Genomic DNA, 21,261 nt, shown 5'->3' with positions numbered 1-21,261 from the left:
CGTTCTACTGGCGATCTTCTTGCTCTCTTAACTGACTCTTGGTCATCCTCTCTTAGCCGTTTTGGTGAAACTTTCTCTGTTGCGCTAGACATATCGAAAGCCTTCGATAGAGTCTGGCACCAGTCTTTGCTTTCTAAACTGCCCTCTTTCGGATTCTATCCCTCTCTCTGTTCCTTTATCTCCAGTTTCCTTTCCGGCCGTTCTATCTCTGCGGTGGTAGATGGTCACTGTTCTCCCCTAAACCCATCAACAGTGGTGTTCCACAGGGCTCTGTCCTATCACCCACTCTCTTCCTGTTATTCATCAGTGATCTTCTTTCCATAATAAACTGTCTTGTCCACTCATACGCCGACGATTCCACTCTGCATTATTCAACTTCTTTCAATAGAAGGCCATCCCATCAGGAAGTAAACGACTCCAGACTGGAGGCTGCAGAACGCCTAACCTCAGACCTTGCTATCAATTCCGATTGGGGCAGAAGGAACCTCGTGTCCTTCAGTGCCTCAAAAACTCAATTTCTCCACCTATCAACTCGACACAATCTTCCAAACACCTATCCCCTATTCTTCGACAACACTTAGCTGTAACCATCTTCAACACTAAACATCCTCGGTCTATCCTTAACTCAAAATCTCAATTGGAAACTTCACATCTCCTCTTTCGCTAAATCAGCTTTCTCGAGGTTGGGCGTTCTGTATCGTCTCCGCCAGTTCTTCTCCCCCGCGCAGTTGCTAGCCATATACAGGGGCCTTGTCCGCCCTCGTATGGAGTATGCATCTCACGTGTGGGGGGGTTCCACTCACACAGCTCTTCTGGACAGAGTGGAGTCTAAGGCTCTTCGTCTCATCAGCTCTCCTCCTCCTACTGATAGTCTTTTACCTCTTAAGTTCCACCGCGATGTTGCCTCTCTTTCTATCTTCTATCGATATTTTCACGTTGACTGCTTTTCTGAACTTGCTAACTGCATGCCTCCTCCCCTCCCGCGGCCCCGCTGCACACGACTTTCTACTCATGCTCATCCCTATACTGTCCAAACCCCTTATGCAAGAGTTAACCAGCATCTTCACTCTTTCATCCCTCACGCTGGTAAACTCTGGAACAATCTTCCTTCATCTGTATTTCCTCCTGCCTACGACTTGAACTCTTTCAAGAGGAGGGTATCAGGACACTTCTCCTCCCGAAATTGACTTTTTTTTCGGCTACCTCTTTTGATTCTTTTTTTTGGGAGCAGCGAGTAGCGGGCTTCTTTTATTATTATTGTTTCCTTTTTTGTGTGCCCTTGAGCTGTCTCTTTTGCTGTAAAAAAAAAAAAAAGACCAATTCACATCACGGTAGATGACCAGAGCCAAAGAGACAGCATCTTGAGGTTAGCCCAAAATTTAAAGGATGCCAGATTACCCTTCTCGACTATATACATCAAGAAAGATGTCCACCCTGCCGTTAGGAAAGAAACTGCACGGTTGAGGAAGAGAGAACGGGAAGAGAAGGAGAAAGCGGAAAACGCTGGCGTGAACATCAAGTATTACTGGAAAGATCGCGTGCTGCTCAGAGACGATGTCATAATTGATAGATTCGCGCCGCGTTTTTTCTAACTCCCACCACAAGCCAAAAACTGAGGCTGTGCTCTTGGAACATCGCCGGACTGAAAGATTAGTTGCAGGATGCAAATATACTCTAATTTATTCTTGGATATGACATTGTTTGGATTCTGGAGTCAAAGAAATACTTTAATTTGAATGTACCAGGCTTTGATATTTACAAGAATGTGTCTCGAGCCGGCCAGCACAGAGGAGGAGTGGAGATGCTGGTGAAGAGCAGTCTCGCCCACGATGTTAGTCAAATGGATATGGAAGCTGTAGGTCAGATCTGAATTGTGTTGTCACAGTGGCCAAAACTGAAGTTGGGTGGCATATAAATACCCCCCGACGACTCGCCTCATTACCATCCTTCACAGTATGGGGCTTTTGTCAGCCACACTTTAGAGGCTGGTAAAGTCATCGCATTGGCGACTTCAACGCGCGAGTGGGAACGCCGAGCATCATAGACGCCAGTGGCATCCTTTACAAGTATCAAGGAATAAAGGATGACGTCGTCAACAGCCACGGGAGGACGCTGCTAAATGTCTGCAATAACAGCGGCATGGTTATTGCCAACCACCTCTACCACGGAGGAAGAAAATTTGGAAGTGAGTTGTCATTTCGAAGAAGTACAACGTGGATATCAGAGATCGCTCTATGCATGCGTTGTAAAAAGACGACTGTATTGGTCATATAAAAGATATCAACGTGCACCAAGACATCCCAGGCTCCGACCACGCCCCACTAACTATGACATTGGTTACCGACGACAACAGTGTCACCAGTGAAGTTGTTGCAGAGAGCTTTTGCACTGGGTTAATGGTACACGCCTGCACTACAACACAAGCTATGCAAGAGTGTAAGCACGTTGCCGTTGAAAGTCTGGCTGTCATTGCAGGAGATAACGCCCCCGGACTTGGTCGTGGATGGCGAGGGTGTGGACATGGAGCGAGCCGTCGTGGAGGGTTCTCGGGCCATCATGGACATCGCCGCCACCTTCAAAAGACCACAGACTATTGCGCAACACAAGTGGGACGAGACACAACCGCGGTGGAAACGTTTGTTGGACACCAAAGATAGCAGACTAATATGGAAATCCATAAACTGAAAAGGAGGGATTGAAGAAGGAAATGTAAAGCAGCCCAAAGATGAGCAGTTCAAGTTGCATTTTGAAAACCTATTAAACCCCCCTAATGTGGAAAGAGTTGAGAATGATAATGATGAAAATGCACCTTACATACCAGTGCTAAATGACCCGTTCAATCCTAACGAGTTGAGTAACGCGGTTGACAGTATGAACCTAAACAAAAGTTACATTGGTATATGCCCAGACATTATTAAACATCTTCCTGTGTCATGGTTTTTGTTTGTGTTAACAATATTCAGCATAGTATTCACACAATGTCGCTACCCCATGTCATGGTGTTATAATAAACTCAGTGTTATTTAAGTCAGGAAATTATTTGATATGTAACAACTATAGAGGGATCAGTAGTATGGATACACTTCCCAAAATTTACGACACAATGTTACTTAACAGATTGAAACTTTGGTGCATCATCAAAAAAACAGACTGTACAGAACAAATACTGATTTTGAGACTCTTATGTGACTATTCTTTATACAAAAAGAGTAAAATTGTATGTGATGTTCAGTAAAGCTTATGATAGAGTCCCCCGGATGAGGTTGATCGAGCGCCTTAGAGATCTTGGGTGTGGTAGAGTCATGCTAACGGCAATCAAAACAATGTATAAGTGCACCAAGAACATTTTTAAGTCAGCAACTGTAGATGCGTCGATCGGAGTTTTCCAGGGGGCTCCTTCAAGCTGCTTACTATTTGTTCTGTACATTGATGAGATGGTACGAATGTTAAAAAAGTTGTGCAGACGGACGGATTCTAAGGTAGGTTACACACATTACTACTGATGGACGATGCTGTGATACTATCTACCAGTCGTGAGATGTGTGTTAAGAAACTTAGAGTTATATGTAACTTTTGTAGAGAGTGGAATGGTAGTTAATGAAAACACGACTATGTTTTTTTTTGGTATTAATGGAGAGGACCATAATTAGACACTGTTTTTCGAGTGAGGAAGTGAGCGTGAACTATGCCTCTCAGTACCTGTACCTTGGGGCATGGTTCATTGATTCCGCCAAGTCGGCCGATGCCTTGAAGCTACATGAACCAGCGAGTGAAGCAGTGGTAAATAAATTCTCTAATTTTTGTCCCCGTAGCACGCAGATGCCATTTGTTTATAAGAGAACGGTGTTTGATGCAGCAGTAATGAGTTAATTACTGTATAGTTCGGAGTCGTGGTTCACAAAGAAAACAAAAGGACTGGAAAAACAACATAATAAGTAAGTGAGATGCTTGATTGGTATACGGAAAAATACCAGCATTAATCTACGCATGATAGAAGCAGGTATTCCTCCAGTGCAACACCTTATTGAAAAGAAAAGATTTAACTTCATTAAAAGGAAGCAGGCACGCATAGATATGGACGAACCCTATCACTTCGTTTACAATCTTTGAAAGGTCAGCTGTTTGGGAAAGGGATATAGATTCGTTAAATGATGTTGTGAAGTATGTGCAGGAAAAAGCGGATACTTCAACAAAGTTCACAGCATATACCGCGACCCTGAACCCATCCGTGACAGTGCATGAAGTGTATCGAACCAGTACATATATACCAGACTAAAAACGAAAATCATTTATCAGACTCAGAGTAATGTCTCACAATCTAAGAATTGAGGTAGGGAGGTGGAGTCACACGGCTGCTGACCAACGCGTGTGTCAGTACGCCGGGGAACATGTACAAACAGAACAACATGTCTTCATAAATTGTCCACTGTCTGCTTACTGCCGCGCAAAGTTCACATTGTTATCCTTTACGAACATGAGTGACCTGCCGAATGAGGACACATATGTCAGTGATTTATGTGGTTATATTCATGAAGTGCTCAACATTTTTAATTAAATTATATGTCACCCTCTACTTGCAGAAAAATATATTTTAGTTTATTATTTGGATAAATAATTGATAATACATTGTTGTTTGCATTAAAATATGCCAGGAAAACAACTTGAAGAGAACAACAAGAAGATGGACAATCTGTTGATCGGCGTCTGCGACGCCGATACTAATTGAGTGTTTAATTTTTTCGTTCTTTTGTACTTCGAATAGCAAATCACATTTGTAAGTATTTGTCAATAAACTAACTAGGTATGTGTGTGTGTGTGTGTGTGTGTGTGTGTGTGTGTGTGTGTGTGTGTGTGTGTGTGTGTGTGTGAGAGAGAGAGAGAGAGAGAGAGAGAGAGAGAGAGAGAGAGAGAGAGAGAGAGAGAGAGAGAGAGAGAGAGACACACACACGCACACATACAGAGAGAGAGACACACACACACACACGCACGCATACAGAGAGAGAGAGAGAGAGAGAGAGAGAGAGAGAGAGAGAGAAAATAGCGGGAGCGGGCGAGAGAAGGCAGCGAGCTGAGAGTGGAGGTTAGGTCAACTGTCGTGATCTGACTGATGGGGGTCTCTACTCGTTCAGCTTTTTATATACCCTGTGGCGAGATCTAAATTATAGGAGGTCGACCTACGCGCAGCTTAGGTTAAGTCACTTGGACCGCTGATAGGAGCCTCCGCTCTCTCTCTCTCTCTCTCTCTCCCACACACACACAAGGTATAAAAAAAACTGAGCGAGTAGGCAACCCCAGCAGTCACATCACAAAAGTTGACCTGACACCTGACTACAGCTCTCCGCTTGCTGCCGTCTCTGTAATGCTCCCGCTTAATTCTCTCTCTCTCTCTCTCTCTCTCTCTCTCTCTCTCTCTCTCTCTCCCTGGACAATTTCATGACGCCTGGGACAATTTCACACGCCTGGGAACGGCCAGAGTAAACTCTTCCACAGGGACGGAATACACCTGTTCCCCATCGGAGCAGCCAGATATGGAAGGCTCCTCAACGACGCAGGACGTGACGCCCAATCAAAAAACGACTCTCAGCCACGTCCCTCCACCCCGCCCGTGTAATTAGACGCCATTCATCGCAACAAACTCGTAACCTTGAACCCGCCGGTACCTCCACCTCTATTACCAAGCCTCAAGATAACCTAAGAGTTTTTAATTTCAATGCACGTAGCCTAAGAAACAAGTTTGATGAACTGAGATGTCTTGCTCTGACAGAAAATTTTGACGTAATTGATGTAACCGAGACATTTATCGACACCACAAACATTGATTTAAGTTCCGAATACAACATAGATGGCTACAGACTCTTCAACAAAGATCGTGTAAACCGTAGAGGCGGTGGTGTCGCCCTTTTTGTCAAAAGCTATTTGCAACCCACTGACAGAACCCCAGGAGACAGTGACGTTGAACATTTGTGCGTGCGCGTAAACATTGCAAAGGTCAATTTAAATATATCTGTCACCTACAGGCTTCCGGGGCAATCACTCGATGCCGAACAGCGTTTTAAGGCAGTCACATAATAACAGCGACTCACTGATATTAGGAGACTTTAACCTCCCCCATATCGACTGGGCGACACTGTCAGATAAAAAAGGCGAGTCACATAGAATGATCGAATTTTTAGAAGAAAATTATTTAAGCCAAATAGTTTTTGAACCAACTCGACAAAATAACATACTAGACCTTGTTATAACGACCCAAGATAACCTAGTCAGTAATGTCACGGTAGGAGAGCACCTCGGTTCTTGCGATCATAAATTAGTCCGCGTCGACATTAGAGCTCAAACATCAGTGACCGAAAATAAAGTAAAGGTGCCCAATTTCAAAAGAGCTAACTTCGTAGAAAAACGACGAAAACTAATAGAAATGCAACTATCAGATGACGGTAATGTAGAGGACGCTTGGCTAAGCTTTAAAAATCATTAACTCACTCAGCAGAACACATTCGTCCCACTGTGTGAGAAGCGAAGTAACACTAATAAAAGCCCACCTTGGTTTAACAGCGAAATTAAACACTCAGTCAAGAGAGAAAATTGTTTTACAGGCTAAAGAAAGAGCAAAGCACGCCCGAAAACATTAGACTTTACCTTGATGCCAGGCGACGAGTAAAAAGATTAGTATGTCAGGCAAAGCGTAGATATGAAGAAAATATTGCGGCCAACTGTAAAAACAATCCGAAACCCTTCTTCAGTTACATAAACAACAGAAAGGCGATCAGAAGTGGCATTGGACCCTTAACAAACAGCGACGGTGCACTAGTGACTGACAGCCAACACGTTGCACACCTATTAAACAATTACTTTTCCTCGGTGTTTAATACTAACAGTCCTCCCACCACTACCACCACCACCAGTACTAGTGTAAATCCCGAGCATGCATTGCCTAACTTTGAAATAACAACCGATGAAGTCCTTAAAGCCCTCCAATCACTTAAAACAAATAAAAGTCCTGGACCTGACTTCTCAAAGAAACAAAGAGCGAAATACTCTCCTCCCTCACAACCGTATTCAATATGTCCTTGCGACAAGGCATCGTCCCTTCGGATTGGAAAAAGGTTAACGTGACACCGATTTTTAAGAAAGGAGACAAAAAAGTACCAGCTAATAACAGGCCCATTAGTCAACTTCAGTTGTAGGTAAGCTACTTGAGAGCATAATTAGAGACAAAATTGTGAGTTACCTTGAAAGCCACTCATTAATTGGGAACTCACAACATGGCTTCAGTAACAAAAGATCCTGCCTATGAAACCAATTAACCTTTTATAACGACCTCTTCACTGTTTATGACGTAACCAAATCACTGGACGTAGTCTATCTTGATTTCCAGAAAGTGTTTGATGAAGTCCCACATCATAAATTACTTTACAAATTAAAGCAAGTAGGTATTGACGGTAAAGTACACCAATGGATCGCGAATTGGTAGAGCAACAGACAACAAAGAGTGGTGATTAACGGATTTAACTCAAAGTGGGTGCAGGTCACTAGTGGCATACCTCAGGGCTCGGTTCTTCTTATTTACATCAACGATGTGGATGTTGGATTCAATAATCGCATTAGTAATTTTGCAGACGACACAAAGATTGGTAGCTCGGTTCACACTGACGAAGATAGGCAAAGCCTCCAAGAGGATTTACACAAAATTTCAGCTTGGTCTGATAGATGGGAGATGCCTTTTAACGTAGACAAGTGCCAGGTCCTTCAAGTTGGAACAAGGAATAAGAAGTTCGATTACGAAATGCGCAGCGTTAAACTCAAATAAGAACTTGGGGGTCAAAATCGCGTCAAACCTCAAATTCTCACAACAATGCATCGATGCAGCAAATAAAGCGAACAGAATGTTGGGCTTCATTAAAAGAAACTTTTTATTCAAGAATAAAGATGTAATACTTCCACTCTACAATAGTTTAGTCAGACCCCACTTGGAATATGCGGTACAGTTTTGGTCTCCCCACCATGCAAAGGACATTGCTAAATTAGAAGGTGTTCAGCGTCGGGCAACAAAAATGATCCCTTCCTTGCGCAACAAATCTTACGTAGAAAGGCCTTCCACCCTTAACGTGTTCTCTCTTGAGAAACGTCGCCTCCGAGGAAAACTGATCGAATGTTTTAAAATACCTAATGGTTTCACGAGTGTAGACAGATCAACATTGTTTATGATCGATGACACTTTGCGTACGAGGAATAATGGCGTAAAACTCAAATGTAGACAAGTAAATTCAGTCTGCACCAAATTTTTCTTCACCAACGTTGTAGTGCGAGAATGGAATAAGCTCCCACCGTCAGTGGTCCAGTGTAACACGATTGACTCCTTCAAAAACAAGCTCGACCGTCATTTCCTTCAACTTGATATCAACTAGAGTAGAAATGCAACGTTTTGGAGCCTTCTGATTAATGTAAAATCACTTAGGTTTAAGGACAGACCACCTAGTCTGGACCATGGGGTCTGCGTGGTCTGATTTTTATGTAAATCTATGTAAATATGTGTGTGTGTGTGTGTGTGTGTGTGTGTGTGTGTACACACACACACACACACACACACACACAGCGGTAGCTGAGTGGATAGCGTGACGGCGCCGCGTCCAGGACGATGCGGGTTTGCGCCCCGCCCGGTGCCACAAGCTGGGATTTTTCAGTCACCGCCGAGTGGCCGAAGACTACCCACATGCTGAAGACCACCTATCAACACAGACTCTAGATTCTAGGATCAAGGATGAGCTCCGGGGGGCAGCATGAGCCAATGCAAGATGGCGCCACTGTAAACACTTGCCTGCGCCACGACGGGCTGGGGCCGACCTTCAGGCCTCATCAAGAAAGCCTACCGGCGCCATAGGCGAATAGGTAAAAAAAAAAAAGATTTTTGCTGGAGTGAGGGAAAGTGGAAGGGCGGAGAGGGGAGGGCAGGTGTGTTTCACGTCAAGTGTCATGGTGCGACTGATGGGGTTGCGTGCTGGGTCAACTTTTTTTATACCCTGTGCTACGTTAGTTGGACACCGGGGAGGAGCCTCGGGAAGATGCACGTAATGGGACGAATTTTGAGCCGACCGTGGGTTGACCTCCCTTTATTTATATCTTGCTTTGGAGAGAGAGAGAGAGAGAGAGAGAGAGAGAGAGAGAGAGAGAGAGAGAGCAGGCTCCTCCCAGTGGTCCAAGCGACGTCACCTAAGCTGCGGGTAGGTCGACCTCCCTTTATTTAGATCTCGGCAGAGACTACACTCGACTAGTCCGCCCAAGCACCCCCCAGCATTTGCTTCCTGACGGAGCCTGCTCAGCCATAATCGTTCCCGTGTAATACCCGCTTTAGTAGTACGTGGTAGTAGTGGTTAAAGGTAAAGGTATAAGGTAGGTGAATACGCTAAAGCTGGGCTTGGCTGCGGTACTCTTTTCCGATCCGTTGGCCTTTTTACCTATAGTAGTTAACAACCAGTTTCCCCGGGACTCGGGCAAATGTGAAATCCGGGGTTTCCAAAGTTTACTTTCCCGAGGTTTCTCCAGGTACCCATTTAGCGACCAGCCTGAATGGGAGAATGAACAGCTGGGTGAGCTGCACGCCTACTCACCGGGCCGGGACTCGATCCCGGGCCCGCGGAGTGGTAACCAGTAGTGATTATGGTAGTGGTAAAAATAAAAGTAGCAATGATTGTGATAATGAGGAAAAATTATTACACTCATTGTAAGCTTTTTATGTGTACTCACGGCTTTGTTGGAGAAGGTTGTGTGGAAGGTGAGGTTCCTACGGGCGTCCAATAATGACCTCCACGACAACCACCACCACTCCACCAGCCAGCCCGACTTCTCCCTACGAGAACAATAGGGAATTATTATCTATTTTTCTCGTCTAGCTATTGTTGGTTGTTACAGGATATTACATTACCTACACGGTAAAAGGACCGTATTATTTCAACGTATCGGGCTTCCATTACGACCAAGGCCACATAGAAGATTATCCAGGTTTCCATGGGTGATTTTCCCGCGCAAGATGCAGAGGTCGTGCAAAACTATCACCAGCATCACAAGACAGTCCTAGGAAATCCCAGCATCTTAAGAATACTGGCTCATGAGTGTTTATAAGCTCCGTTGTTTTGTTATATTTAATGTAATAGACATTTAGTAGGGTTCAAAGTATGTGCCTGATGAATAATATATAGAGACAGAGTAATCGAAATGGGGTACATAGGGACGAAGCTGGATGTGTAGATAAAATAATAATAAACAAAATGGGAAAACAGATAGCCTGGTCGGGCTGTTCCTTCAAATAGAAAGTGTATTGTTATATAGTGTAATCGAGATAGGGTCTATAGAAAATTAGCTCTCTGTCTATGTCCAAAAAAGTAGTATAGATAAGAAAAAAGGTAGATATGAAGACATGTTATACTTACGGAATATTTCCAAAGAGATATTCCTCCTCATACTGTAAAGAAAACAAGAAAATATAAATACCCAGCTAAATGTATAAATAATCGAATAAATAGATAAAGGAGATAGCATAAACCATATATCACTTGAAAAACAATGTATACGGCGAATAATAATAAAAAAGAACATCTATCACTTACGTATAAAAGAATGGAAACGTAAATTCAAAGATATCATGACCAAATCGTTCCTACATACACTGGGGCCGCCCTGCAGGATGTCGTTATGCCGGATGGTGATGTCAATGTCCTTGCAGTTGGCAGACATGGCGAAGTTGTCACATATTCTCCGGATGCGTTCCCGAGAGCGAGTCTCGTGGCCGGGGAAGACGGCGAGCGTGTGGATGTAGTGGTCAGCGGGGTTGAAAGTGGAGGGACACTTGTGGCCGAGGCTGAGAGAGAGAGAGAGAGAGAGAGAGAGAGAGAGAGAGAGAGAGAGAGAGAGAGAGAGAGAGAGAGAGAGAGAATAATAACAGGAAAAGACAAGAGAGGAAGTGATGTGAAAGAAAACAAGAAACAAGAGAGGGAATAATGCAGAAGACAGCTAACTCTTGAATGTAGTAGTGGCCTTAATCAAAGATATGTGGGCATTTGAGGCCTATGGTTGAATCACGAGATCGTGAGCCAGGCGTAATGACCATGGCCAATCCCTATGTCCCTAAGACACTCGACTAGGAACAGTTTATCGTGTTTACCCCATCACGTTCCTATATACCCCGAACAATCTTACCTTTCCCAGAACTGGAAGGCTAGCGCGGAGGGTCCCATGTACGCCAGACGCCCCTCGGCCAAGAGCAGCAGCCGGTCGAACATGGCAAAGACTTCCGAGGACGGCTGGTGGATGGTGCAGAGAACGGTCTTGCCCCGCGTGGCCATGTCCTTCAGAATCTTGACTATGATTTCGGCGTTATAGGAGTCCAGGCCTGTCGTGGGCTCGTCGCAGAAAAGTAACTGAGGGTCGTTGATAATCTGCGAAAGAGAATGTCATGTGTCAAGTATGTTGAGGCTAAATCCACTTTTATATAACATGACTTGAATTGAGCAGCGTAATCAAAGAGAGGCATAACTAGTGTTTAACTAATTGAGGATAGAGATTACTACTTCACTGGAAAGACTACTACTACTACTACTACTACTACTACTACTATGACTGCTACTACTACTGCTGTTGCTACTACAACTACTACTACTACTGCTACTACTACTACTACTACTACTACTACTACTACTACTACTACTACTACTACTAATAATAATAATAATAATAATAATAATAATAATAATAATAATAATAATAATAATAATAATAATAATAATAATAACAATAACTAGACGCATAACACTTGGACAGTGCACACCTCCGCCAAAGATCGTCCTGAAAATTGATATGGGCATCAACTGTGTTCCTATGCATCATATGGAAAATTGATGAAATTCTTTTTTGGGGGGGGAATCTTTGACCTCGGGCAAACTTTTCGAGGTCAAGGCCAAAGGTCAAGGTCAAGGCCATGCAAGATGCGTCTTTCCATGAGGTAAAATATGAACCAAGTCTGAAGTCTCTACGATGAAGAGAACCGAAGTTATGACCAATCTGCTCAAAACCTTGACCTTTGACCTTTGACATAAAAAAAATAATGGGTTCTATTCCGGATGGACACCCATCATATGGAAGCATTTGTCTCGAAATTTGATGAAATGTTATTTTTCAGGAAACTTTGACCTTGGGCGAACTTTTCTGGGTCAACGTCAAAGGTCAACGTCAAGGCCATGCAATGTGCGTCTTTCCATGAGCTAAAATATGAACCAAGTCTGAAGTCTCTACGATGACGAGAACCGAAGTTATGGCCAATCTGACGTTTTATGCGACCTTGACCTTGACCTTTGACCTTTGACATAAAAAAAAATAATGGGTTCTATTCTGGATGGACACGAAGCTTCCCTGAAAAATTGGTTGAGATATCCGCAAAATTGTGCACAGGAGACTGCTCACGAACAAACAAACAAATAAATATATAAAGTAAATAAATATACTGACCGGACAGAAAATATAACCTCCTCCCAACTTCGTTGGCGGAGGTAATAATAATAATAATAATAATAATAATAATAATAATAATAATAATAATAATAATAATAATAATAATAATAATAATAATAATAATAATAATAATAATAATAATAATAATAATAATAATAATAATAATAATAATAATAATAATAATAATAATAATAATAATAATAATAATAATAATATTAATAATAATAGAAATAATAATATTAATAATAATAATAATAGTATTAATAATAATAATAATAATAATAATAATAATAATAATAATAATAATAATAATAATAATAATACTCCCACTACTACGACAACTACTGTCCCGGTGGCTCAGCTTATCTATCTCCCCCACCCACCCCCGCACACACACACACTCCTTACTACATAACACATACTATCAATCAGTCAATCAGTGGGGACAAACGCCAGGGGGCGCGTAGCCTCGCCCAAGTTGAGGACGTCTCTTTTGTGTGTGTTCGAATCCCTGGGCACATCACGAGGTTAAGGGACAAATAATATTAGTATTCAGTTACTATTACTACTATAACAACAAGTGACAGTCAGGGATAGCAAGTTAGCGCTCTTAGGGATGGTATTATCAGATGCTTCCTCCCCTCCCATCAACTATTTCCAACGGTCAAAAATGAGATCAGTCGTGTCCTAATGAGTACTATTTTACGTTTATGGTACACAAGAAGGGTCAGACTACCACCAGGATGATAACACTATCATCCTTGGAAATGCCCCCCACAACCCCTACGAAAGCCCTGTCGAATGTATGTGCTTTGGCGCCGAAATGTTTAAGAATATGTCCCTGGCAGGTTGGTATTGTCAGACGCTTTTACCCCTCACATCGACTATTTTCAAAAGACAAAAAGGAGATCAATCGTGTCCCAATGCGCATATTTTACGCTTATGGTACGGATGAAAGGTCAAACAATCACCAGGGTCATAATACTACCCCTGAAAATGCCCACAACTCCTACGAAAGATTTGTCATATATGTGTGCTTGGGGGCCGAAAGGTTTAAAATTTATGACACTGTCAGGTTGCTATTATTTCGAAAGGCTAAAAAAGGAGATTAATCGTATTTTAATGAGTTCAAGTCCTCGGAAGTCTTTGTCATGTTCGACCGGCTGCTTCTCTTGGCCGAGGGGCGTCTGGCAACCATGGGACCCTTCGCGCGGGCCCTCTAGTTCTGGGAAAGGTAAGTTTGTTGGTGGTATATTGGGTACTGCTTGGCCGAGTATAGACGAAGGGTAAAACTATCCCATTAAATGCCCACAAATCCTACGAAAGCCTTATCAAATGTGTGTACCTGGGCACCACCACTAATACCACCAGATTCATAACCTACCCGTAAAATTGACCGCAATTTCTACGAAAGTCTTGTCAAATGTATGCTTGGATTCCGAAAATTTTAAAAGTATGTCCTTTTTACCTCTGTGGCGAAGGCGAGTCTCCTGCGTTCGCCGCCTGAGAGGGACTTGTCGGTGCCCGGAACGCCGATACGAGTGTCATGCACCTCCAAGAGTCCCAGGTCCTTCAATAGCTCTTGCACGCGCTCCTCTCGCTGCCTGGCCGTGCTAAGGCGGTCCATCCTGAGTCGAGCCTGTCGTTGAAATAGAACCGTGTGTGTGCTATTATTTCGAAAGGCTAAAAAAGGAGCTTAATCGTATTCTAATGAGTTCAAGTCCTCGGAAGTCTTTTTTGTGTGAATGTGTGTGTGTGTGTGTGTGTGTGTGTGTGTGTGTGTGTGTGTGTGTGTGTGTGTGTGTGTGTGTGTGTGTGTTGCACTCGGCAGTCAAGTTGTGAGTGTTAATACGTTTGATATATTCAAGGAAGAGGTAAGATAAATTCATGGATAGGGATGTTAGGTATGCAGGGCTAGATTCACAGGAGTTGTCATGTATACTACTAGATAGTACTTGTCCTCCTCGTCCTATTAAAAATACTCGTCTTCCTCCTCTTCCTCTTCCTCCTCCTCGTACTCCTATTCACCATGAAGGTCAGATGCTCCTTGACGGTCAAGGTACCCAGGAAGAGATTGTGTTGCTGAAGGTACCCGGAGAGTAGCGTGATGGAACGGCTGAGGCGGCGACCATTCACGATCACGTCCCCGCTCACCACCATGTATCTCTCCGTTCGGTGGGACAGGGCGTTCATTAGGGTGGACTTCCCGGCCCCGCTGTGAAGATATAGTGATATAAATAGTAGTAGTAGTAGTAGTAGTACTAGTGGTAGTAGTAGTGGTAGTAGTAGTAGTATAGGCGTAGCATTGGGAGGGAGGGCTGTGTTTATCTTCCTAAATTTGTTATATGGTAGGTCTTAAAGGGAGGCGGTGGCTGAATGGATAGCGTGACGGCCCTGCGTTCAGGAGGACGCGAATTCAATCCCCGACCGGTGCCACCAAGCTGGGATTTTTCAGCCGCCGCCGAGTGGCCTAAAACTACCCACATGCTGTCCAGAAGAACACCTATCAACCCGGACTCTAGATTCTAGGATTAAAGATGAGCTCCGGGAGGGCAGCATGAGCCAATGCAAGATGGCGCCACTTAAACACTCGCCTGCGCCAGAATGTGCTGGGCCGACCATCAGGCCCCACCGGGAAGAAGCCTTGGACCGACCATCAGGAGTTCAGGATCCACCAGGAAGAAGCCTACCGGCGCAATAGGCCACGACGTAAAAAAAAAAAAAAAAAAAAAAATACCGACTTGGATTATATACTAACGCACGTGTGAACGTGCACTGAATTGATATATATAATAACTCAGCGCTAGTGACGATGCCGTCGTTAATTAAGAATTACAGCTGGTTGAGAGAGTTTGTGTGTAACGCCTCGGTGTTGATCGGCAGTTTGATAAACACTTGTTACGATTTATATGGTGGGTCAGCCGTTAGGGGAGAAGCCAAACCACGTACCCTCGCTGTGCGTCCGCGACCCTCGACTCTGTGGAGGATGGCCGTAAGATGGGAAACCGGAGTCCTGATCTGAGGGGAAGGAAGGAGAGAGAGAGAGAGAGAGAGAGAGAGAGAGAGAGAGAGAGAGAGAGAGAGAGAGAGAGAGAGAGAGAGAGAGAGAGAGAGAGAGAGAGAGAGAGAGAGAGAGAGAGAGAGAGAGAGGCCCATTGCCATAGAAACCTGACCCTCGATGCAGCTCACAGAAGAAATGAGCAAGAGATAAACAGAGCGTACGAGAAAAGAATACAGAATGTGGAACAGGGCTAGTATTCACCCAAGGGCGCAGAGCTTCTACCCAAGACTCGCCGAAACACTGGCAGATAAGAGGCAGCAACCTTGGTCGCCACGGTGGTTGATAGCCGTATCAACCACAGGCTCTGCTAGCTTAAGAACAATATGTTTTATAATGTTTGTAATATTAAATAAAAATAGTTGTCGGCCATAGTCATGAGCGGGATGGGTACAGTCAATTGCGTTGTGAAAAGACATGAGAAATGATACCTCTCACAACGCAATTTTAATAGATGAAGGCAGCAGTATTAGTATTGTCAGCAGTGTTAGTATTAGAAGGAGTCCCACGTCATCTTGTCATTGCAAATCTCCTTCATATTTACCTTTGGCCCATTATGGCGGTTAGACTTCCCGGCGAAACGATGCCAGACACTGCAAAGAAGAAAGATATTTAGTTAGTTAATTAGTTATTTGGTTGGTAAGTTATTCAGTTAGTTAGTAAGATCTATGTATGTCTGTCTGTCTGACTGTCTGGCTGTGTCTGTTGCTCTACTTGGGCCTCTGCTTCTCTCTCTCTCTCTCTCTCTCTCTCTCTCTCTCTCTCTCTCTCTCTCACCGTTGTACAAGAGCTCCTTGGTGGGGCATCGTTGGTCGGGGCCTCGTCGGAAGCACTTCTCCTCCTGCACGTACACGCTCAGATCACGCCACGAGAGTCTTATGCCGGCCTGCGCTCCCCGGCTCTTGTAAGTCCCGTAATAATTCTGTTGGCTCTTCAGAAGTGGCCAGTCCTCGCGGTGAGCTGGCTAGGAAGGAGGAAGGGTAGGGATGTAGCATATATGTACTGAGTGGGAAGGAATGGTGGATAGAAGAGAGGAGAGAAAGAAGGGAGAAAAGGAAGAAGGAAGAGAGCATGGAAAAAAGGAAGGAAAGAACGAATGGATGGTAAATGAATGAAGAAATGAAGGAAGGAAAAAAGGAAAGATATAAAAAGGAAAAAACAAAGGAAAAAAGAAAGGAAAGGAAGGAAGGAAGATGGTAAGAAGGAAGGAAAGAATATATGAATGAATGAATGAAGTAAGTTATGAATTAATAAATGAAGAAATGAAGATTAGACCGCAGTATTAAACAAACTAGATAAAGGTTAGAGATAGATTGATAGATAGGCAGATAAATAGATAGAAAGAGATAGAGGAGTACACTAATGTCAAAGAGAGTGGTAGGTGGAGGATGTTAGGAAAGGGTTTTGTCTAGTATTGGCCGAAAAATTGTGATGTACTGTACTAAAAAAAATTCTTTCTACTACAACTACTACTACTACTACTACTACTACTACTACCACAATTACTACTACTATTACTGTCTCACTGGCGATATTATACCTTATATATGAAGCCATTGGAGCCACAGGAATTCTTGTGGTCATCATATTGTTCTGAACTCAGTGATACTTTTCCGTCCTTATTCTTCTCCTCCCGAGTCGACATTCTGCTGGGGAAGGAAGGAAAATAGGAATGAATGAAGGAAGGAGGGAAGGGAGGGAGGAAGGAAGGAAAACTGGAAGGGAGGAGGGAACGTGGGAAGGCAGGAAGAAAGAAAGAAAAGAAGAAAAGAGAGAAAAAAAATTTGCTGTCAATACATCCTGTGTCTGTTCCGTATGCGTTTTCGTATAGGTAGGTTCCCAAGATCACCCTCTGTATCGAATGGTATTTAACCTCTTACTGAAGGTAATGTGTTTAACCAAGTCGAGAGTCAATCAAGAAACTGGGAACTCTTACTAACTCACCAACCAGCTCGCTTCACTTAAGTCACTGAGGGGTAGGCGTGACCTGCATACAAAATAGCACAAACTTTCTACATACTAAATTCTGAGCAGCAGACGTTCGTTTTCTTGACACATAATGGCACTCAGGGACACGATCGCTCAATTCTGAATTGCAGGCGCTTTTCTTACACACATAATGACATTTTAGGCGCCAACAATGCACTCGTGGCTTCAATACTATATTCTGATATGCAGGCTTTACCTTAGCACACATATAATGACCTTTGAAGGGCTCTCAACACACTAACATACTCGTGGGTACAATACTATTTTCAAGGGTCCAGGGGATTTCTATACACAATAAGACGGCTTACTGACGCACTTCTACATAATAATAAACCTAGGTCCGTATTCACCGATGCTTTCGGCTCCAAAGCACGAAGGAGGTTGTTCTTGTTCTCCTCGAGTATTTTTTTTACGTTCACGGTGTAGACGCCTTGTCAAACTATCACTAGACTTAAAAAAAAAAAAATAATATACTACTAACACAACACGTCCAAAACCTTATCAACTATGGGTGTGATCCCCAATATATATATATATATATATATATATATATATATATATATATATATATATATATATATATATATATATATATATATATATATATATATATATATATGAACTTTATATTTCTGCCCGGAATCGTGCCAAATCTATTCTCCGACTGACCAAAAACTCTTTCATTAATAGAAAATGCCAAAACTTTGCTTTCTCTAACTCTTCCCGTGACTTCTGGCATCTAGCCAAAAACATCTCCTCCAACTTCACTTCTTCATCTTTCCCTCCACTCCTCAGTCCTGACGGCAACACTGCTGTCTCATCTATCTCTAAGGCTGAACTCTTCTCTCAATTTTTTTTCTAAAAACTCAACTCTGAACGATTCGGGGCATATTCCTCCTACTCATCCCCCCTCTGACTCTTTTATGCCTGTTATAAAGATTCTCCAAAATCATGTTTTCCATGCCCTCTCTTGCCTCAATCCTCAGAAGGCTTATGGACCTGATGGAGTGCCTCCTATTGTCCTTAAAAACTGTGCCTCCGTACTGTCACCCTGTCTGGTTAAACTCTTTCGCCTCTGCCTGTCAACATCAACCTATCCTTCCTGCTGGAAGTATGGCTTCATACAGCCTGTGCCTAAGAAGGGTGACCGTTCCAGTCCCTCAAACTACCGTCCTATAGCTTTACTTTCTTGTCTATCTAAGGCTTTGGAATCAATCCTTAACCGGAAGATTCAAAAGCACCTTTCCATTTCTGACCTTCTATATGATCGCAAGTATGGGTTCCGCAAGGGGCGTTCTAGTGGTGATCTCCTTGCCTTCCTAACTGATTCTTGGTCATCCTCTCTTAGCCGTTTCGGTGAAACCTTTACTACTGCGCTGGACATATCAAAAGCTTTTGATAGGGTCTGGCACAAATCTTTGCCTTCCAAACTACCCTCCTACGATTTCTATCCTTCTCTCTGTACCTTTATCTCCAGTTTCCTTTCTGACCGTTCTATTTCTGCTGTGGTAGACGGTCACTGTTCTTCCCCTAAACCTATTTACAGTGGTGTCCCACAGGGTTCTGTCCTATCTCCCACTCTCTTTCTGTTGTTCATTGATGATCTTCTTTCCAAAATGAGCTGTCCTATCCATTCATACGCCGATGACTCCACTCTGTATTACTCAACTTCTTTTAATAAACGACCCACCCTTCATGGACTTAGCGATTTATGGCTGGAGACAACAAAACGCTTAGCCTCAGACGTTACTATTATTTCCGATTGGGGCAAGAGGAACCTGGTGTTCTTCAGCGTTTCAAAAACACAGTTTCTCCACCTATCCACTCGACCCAATCTTACAAACAACTATCCCCTATTCTTTGACAACACTCAGGTATCACCTTCTTCAACACTAAACATCCTTGGTCTATCTTTAACTCAAAATCTCAACTGGAAACTTCATATCTCATCTCTTACTAAATCAGCTTACTCGAGGCTGGGCGTTCTGTACCGTCTCCGCCAGTTCTTCTCCCCCGCACTGTTGCTATCCATTTACAGGGGCCTTCTCCGCCCTAGTATGGAGTATGCATCTCATGTGTGGGGGGGTCCATTCACACAGCTCTCCTTGACAGAGTGGAGTCAAAGGCTCTTCGTCTCATCAGCTCTCCTCCTCATACTGATAGTCTTCTACCTCTCAAATTCCGCCGCCATGTTGCCTCTCTTTCTATCTTCTATCGATATTTTCATGCTGACTGCTCTTCTAAACTTGCTAACTGCATGCCTCCCCCCCTTCCGCAGCCCCGCTGCACACGACTTTCTACTCATGTTCATCCCTATACTATCCAAGCCCCTTATGCAAGAGTCAACCAGCATCTTCAATCTTTCATCCCTCACGCTGGTAAACTCTGGAACAATCTTCCTTCATCTGTATTTCCTCCTGCCTACGACTTGAATTCTTTCAAGAGGAGGGTATCAGGACACCTCTCCTCCCGAAATTGACTTCTCTTTTTGGACACTCCTTTGACCTCTATTCAGGAGCAGTAAGTAGTGGGCTTTTTTTTATATTTTTCTTTACGCCCTTGAACTGTCTCCTTAGCTGTAAAAAAAAAAATATATATATATATATATATATATATATATATATATATATATATATATATATATATATATATATATATATATATATATATATATATATATATATATATATATATATATATATATATATATATATATATATATATATATATATATATATATATATATATATATATATATATATATATATATATATATATATATATATATATATATATATATATATATATATATATATATATATATATATATATATATATATATATATATATATATATATATATATATATATATGGGTAGAAGAAGTCAAAAAAGTTACGAAGCCAACCATATACTGCCGCTATATAGACGACATCTTCATCCTAACAAGAAACGAAGGGGAAATTGAACAACTACGTAGCTGCCTACAGGATACCTCCGGACTTAGATTCACCGTAGAAAGAAGCAGCGACGGAGAGATGCCCTTCCTAGACGTCTTAGTGAAGCAGAACGAAGACAGATTCACCACGCAAGTCTACATCAAGCCTACACATTCAGGCAACTGTCTCAACGGCAAAAGTGAATGCCCCCAGCGCTACAAGGATTCGACCATCGCCGCCTACATACGAAGAGCAATCTCCCACTGCAGCACCTGGAAGCAAGTCGACGACGAGATACAAAGATCAACTAAAGTACTTGTCAGCAATGGATTTACTACAGCGGATATAGACAAACAAGCAAACCGCATAATAAACCGATGGTACACGACAAAAGAAGCCACTACCAAGAACGAAGACATCAACCTCTACTACAAGGCATACTTCTCCACCTGCTACAAAGAAGAGGAAAGGATTATGAAACACATCAATAAGAAAAATGTGACCCCAACAAACAAAGAAAAAAGAATAAACCTCATAATCTACTACAAGAGCAAGAAAACAAGCCATATCCTGTTGCGGAACAGCCCTGACAAGGAACAAGACAAAGCTCAACAGTCGCATGTTGTATATAGGTTCTCCTGCAACCAAGGGAACTGTGCAGCCCTTAACACATCCTATATTGGCATGACGACAGTGAAGCTAAGTAGACGCCTTACCTACCACCTAGCATCAGGAGCACCGAAGTCCCACATGAGAAAAGAACACAACAAGACCCTCAC

At 42.9% G+C, this 21,261-nt stretch overlaps 1 protein-coding gene across 5 annotated transcripts in view; it reads right to left on the bottom strand.

Moving 5' to 3' along the window:
- Window positions 1-17,810, bottom strand: part of LOC127001969 (protein scarlet-like) — a 102,177-nt gene extending 84,367 nt beyond the window's left edge. For 3 of the 5 annotated variants that reach the window (XM_050867266.1, XM_050867270.1, XM_050867268.1), the window contains exons 1-9: window positions 17,097-17,810; window positions 16,334-16,520; window positions 16,101-16,149; window positions 14,527-14,713; window positions 13,967-14,137; window positions 11,191-11,429; window positions 10,660-10,852; window positions 10,425-10,456; window positions 9,742-9,844 (exon numbers count right to left, since the gene is read on the bottom strand). In XM_050867266.1, the coding sequence (XP_050723223.1) occupies window positions 9,742-9,844; window positions 10,425-10,456; window positions 10,660-10,852; window positions 11,191-11,429; window positions 13,967-14,137; window positions 14,527-14,713; window positions 16,101-16,149; window positions 16,334-16,520; window positions 17,097-17,201 (1,266 nt within the window). In that variant the 5' untranslated portion in view covers window positions 17,202-17,810. The remainder of the gene's footprint in view (window positions 1-9,741; window positions 9,845-10,424; window positions 10,457-10,659; window positions 10,853-11,190; window positions 11,430-13,966; window positions 14,138-14,526; window positions 14,714-16,100; window positions 16,150-16,333; window positions 16,521-17,096) is intronic. The other 2 variants (XM_050867267.1, XM_050867265.1) reach the window with 2 other exon arrangements.
- Window positions 17,811-21,261: the final 3,451 nt, after the last annotated feature.

The sequence above is a fragment of the Eriocheir sinensis genome, chromosome 22 (genome assembly GCF_024679095.1).
Source record: "Eriocheir sinensis breed Jianghai 21 chromosome 22, ASM2467909v1, whole genome shotgun sequence".
Taxonomy (NCBI): Eukaryota; Metazoa; Arthropoda; class Malacostraca; order Decapoda; family Varunidae; genus Eriocheir; species Eriocheir sinensis.
Note: the sequence above shows the minus strand (reverse complement) of the source record. Positions and strands in the feature narration are given on the sequence as shown.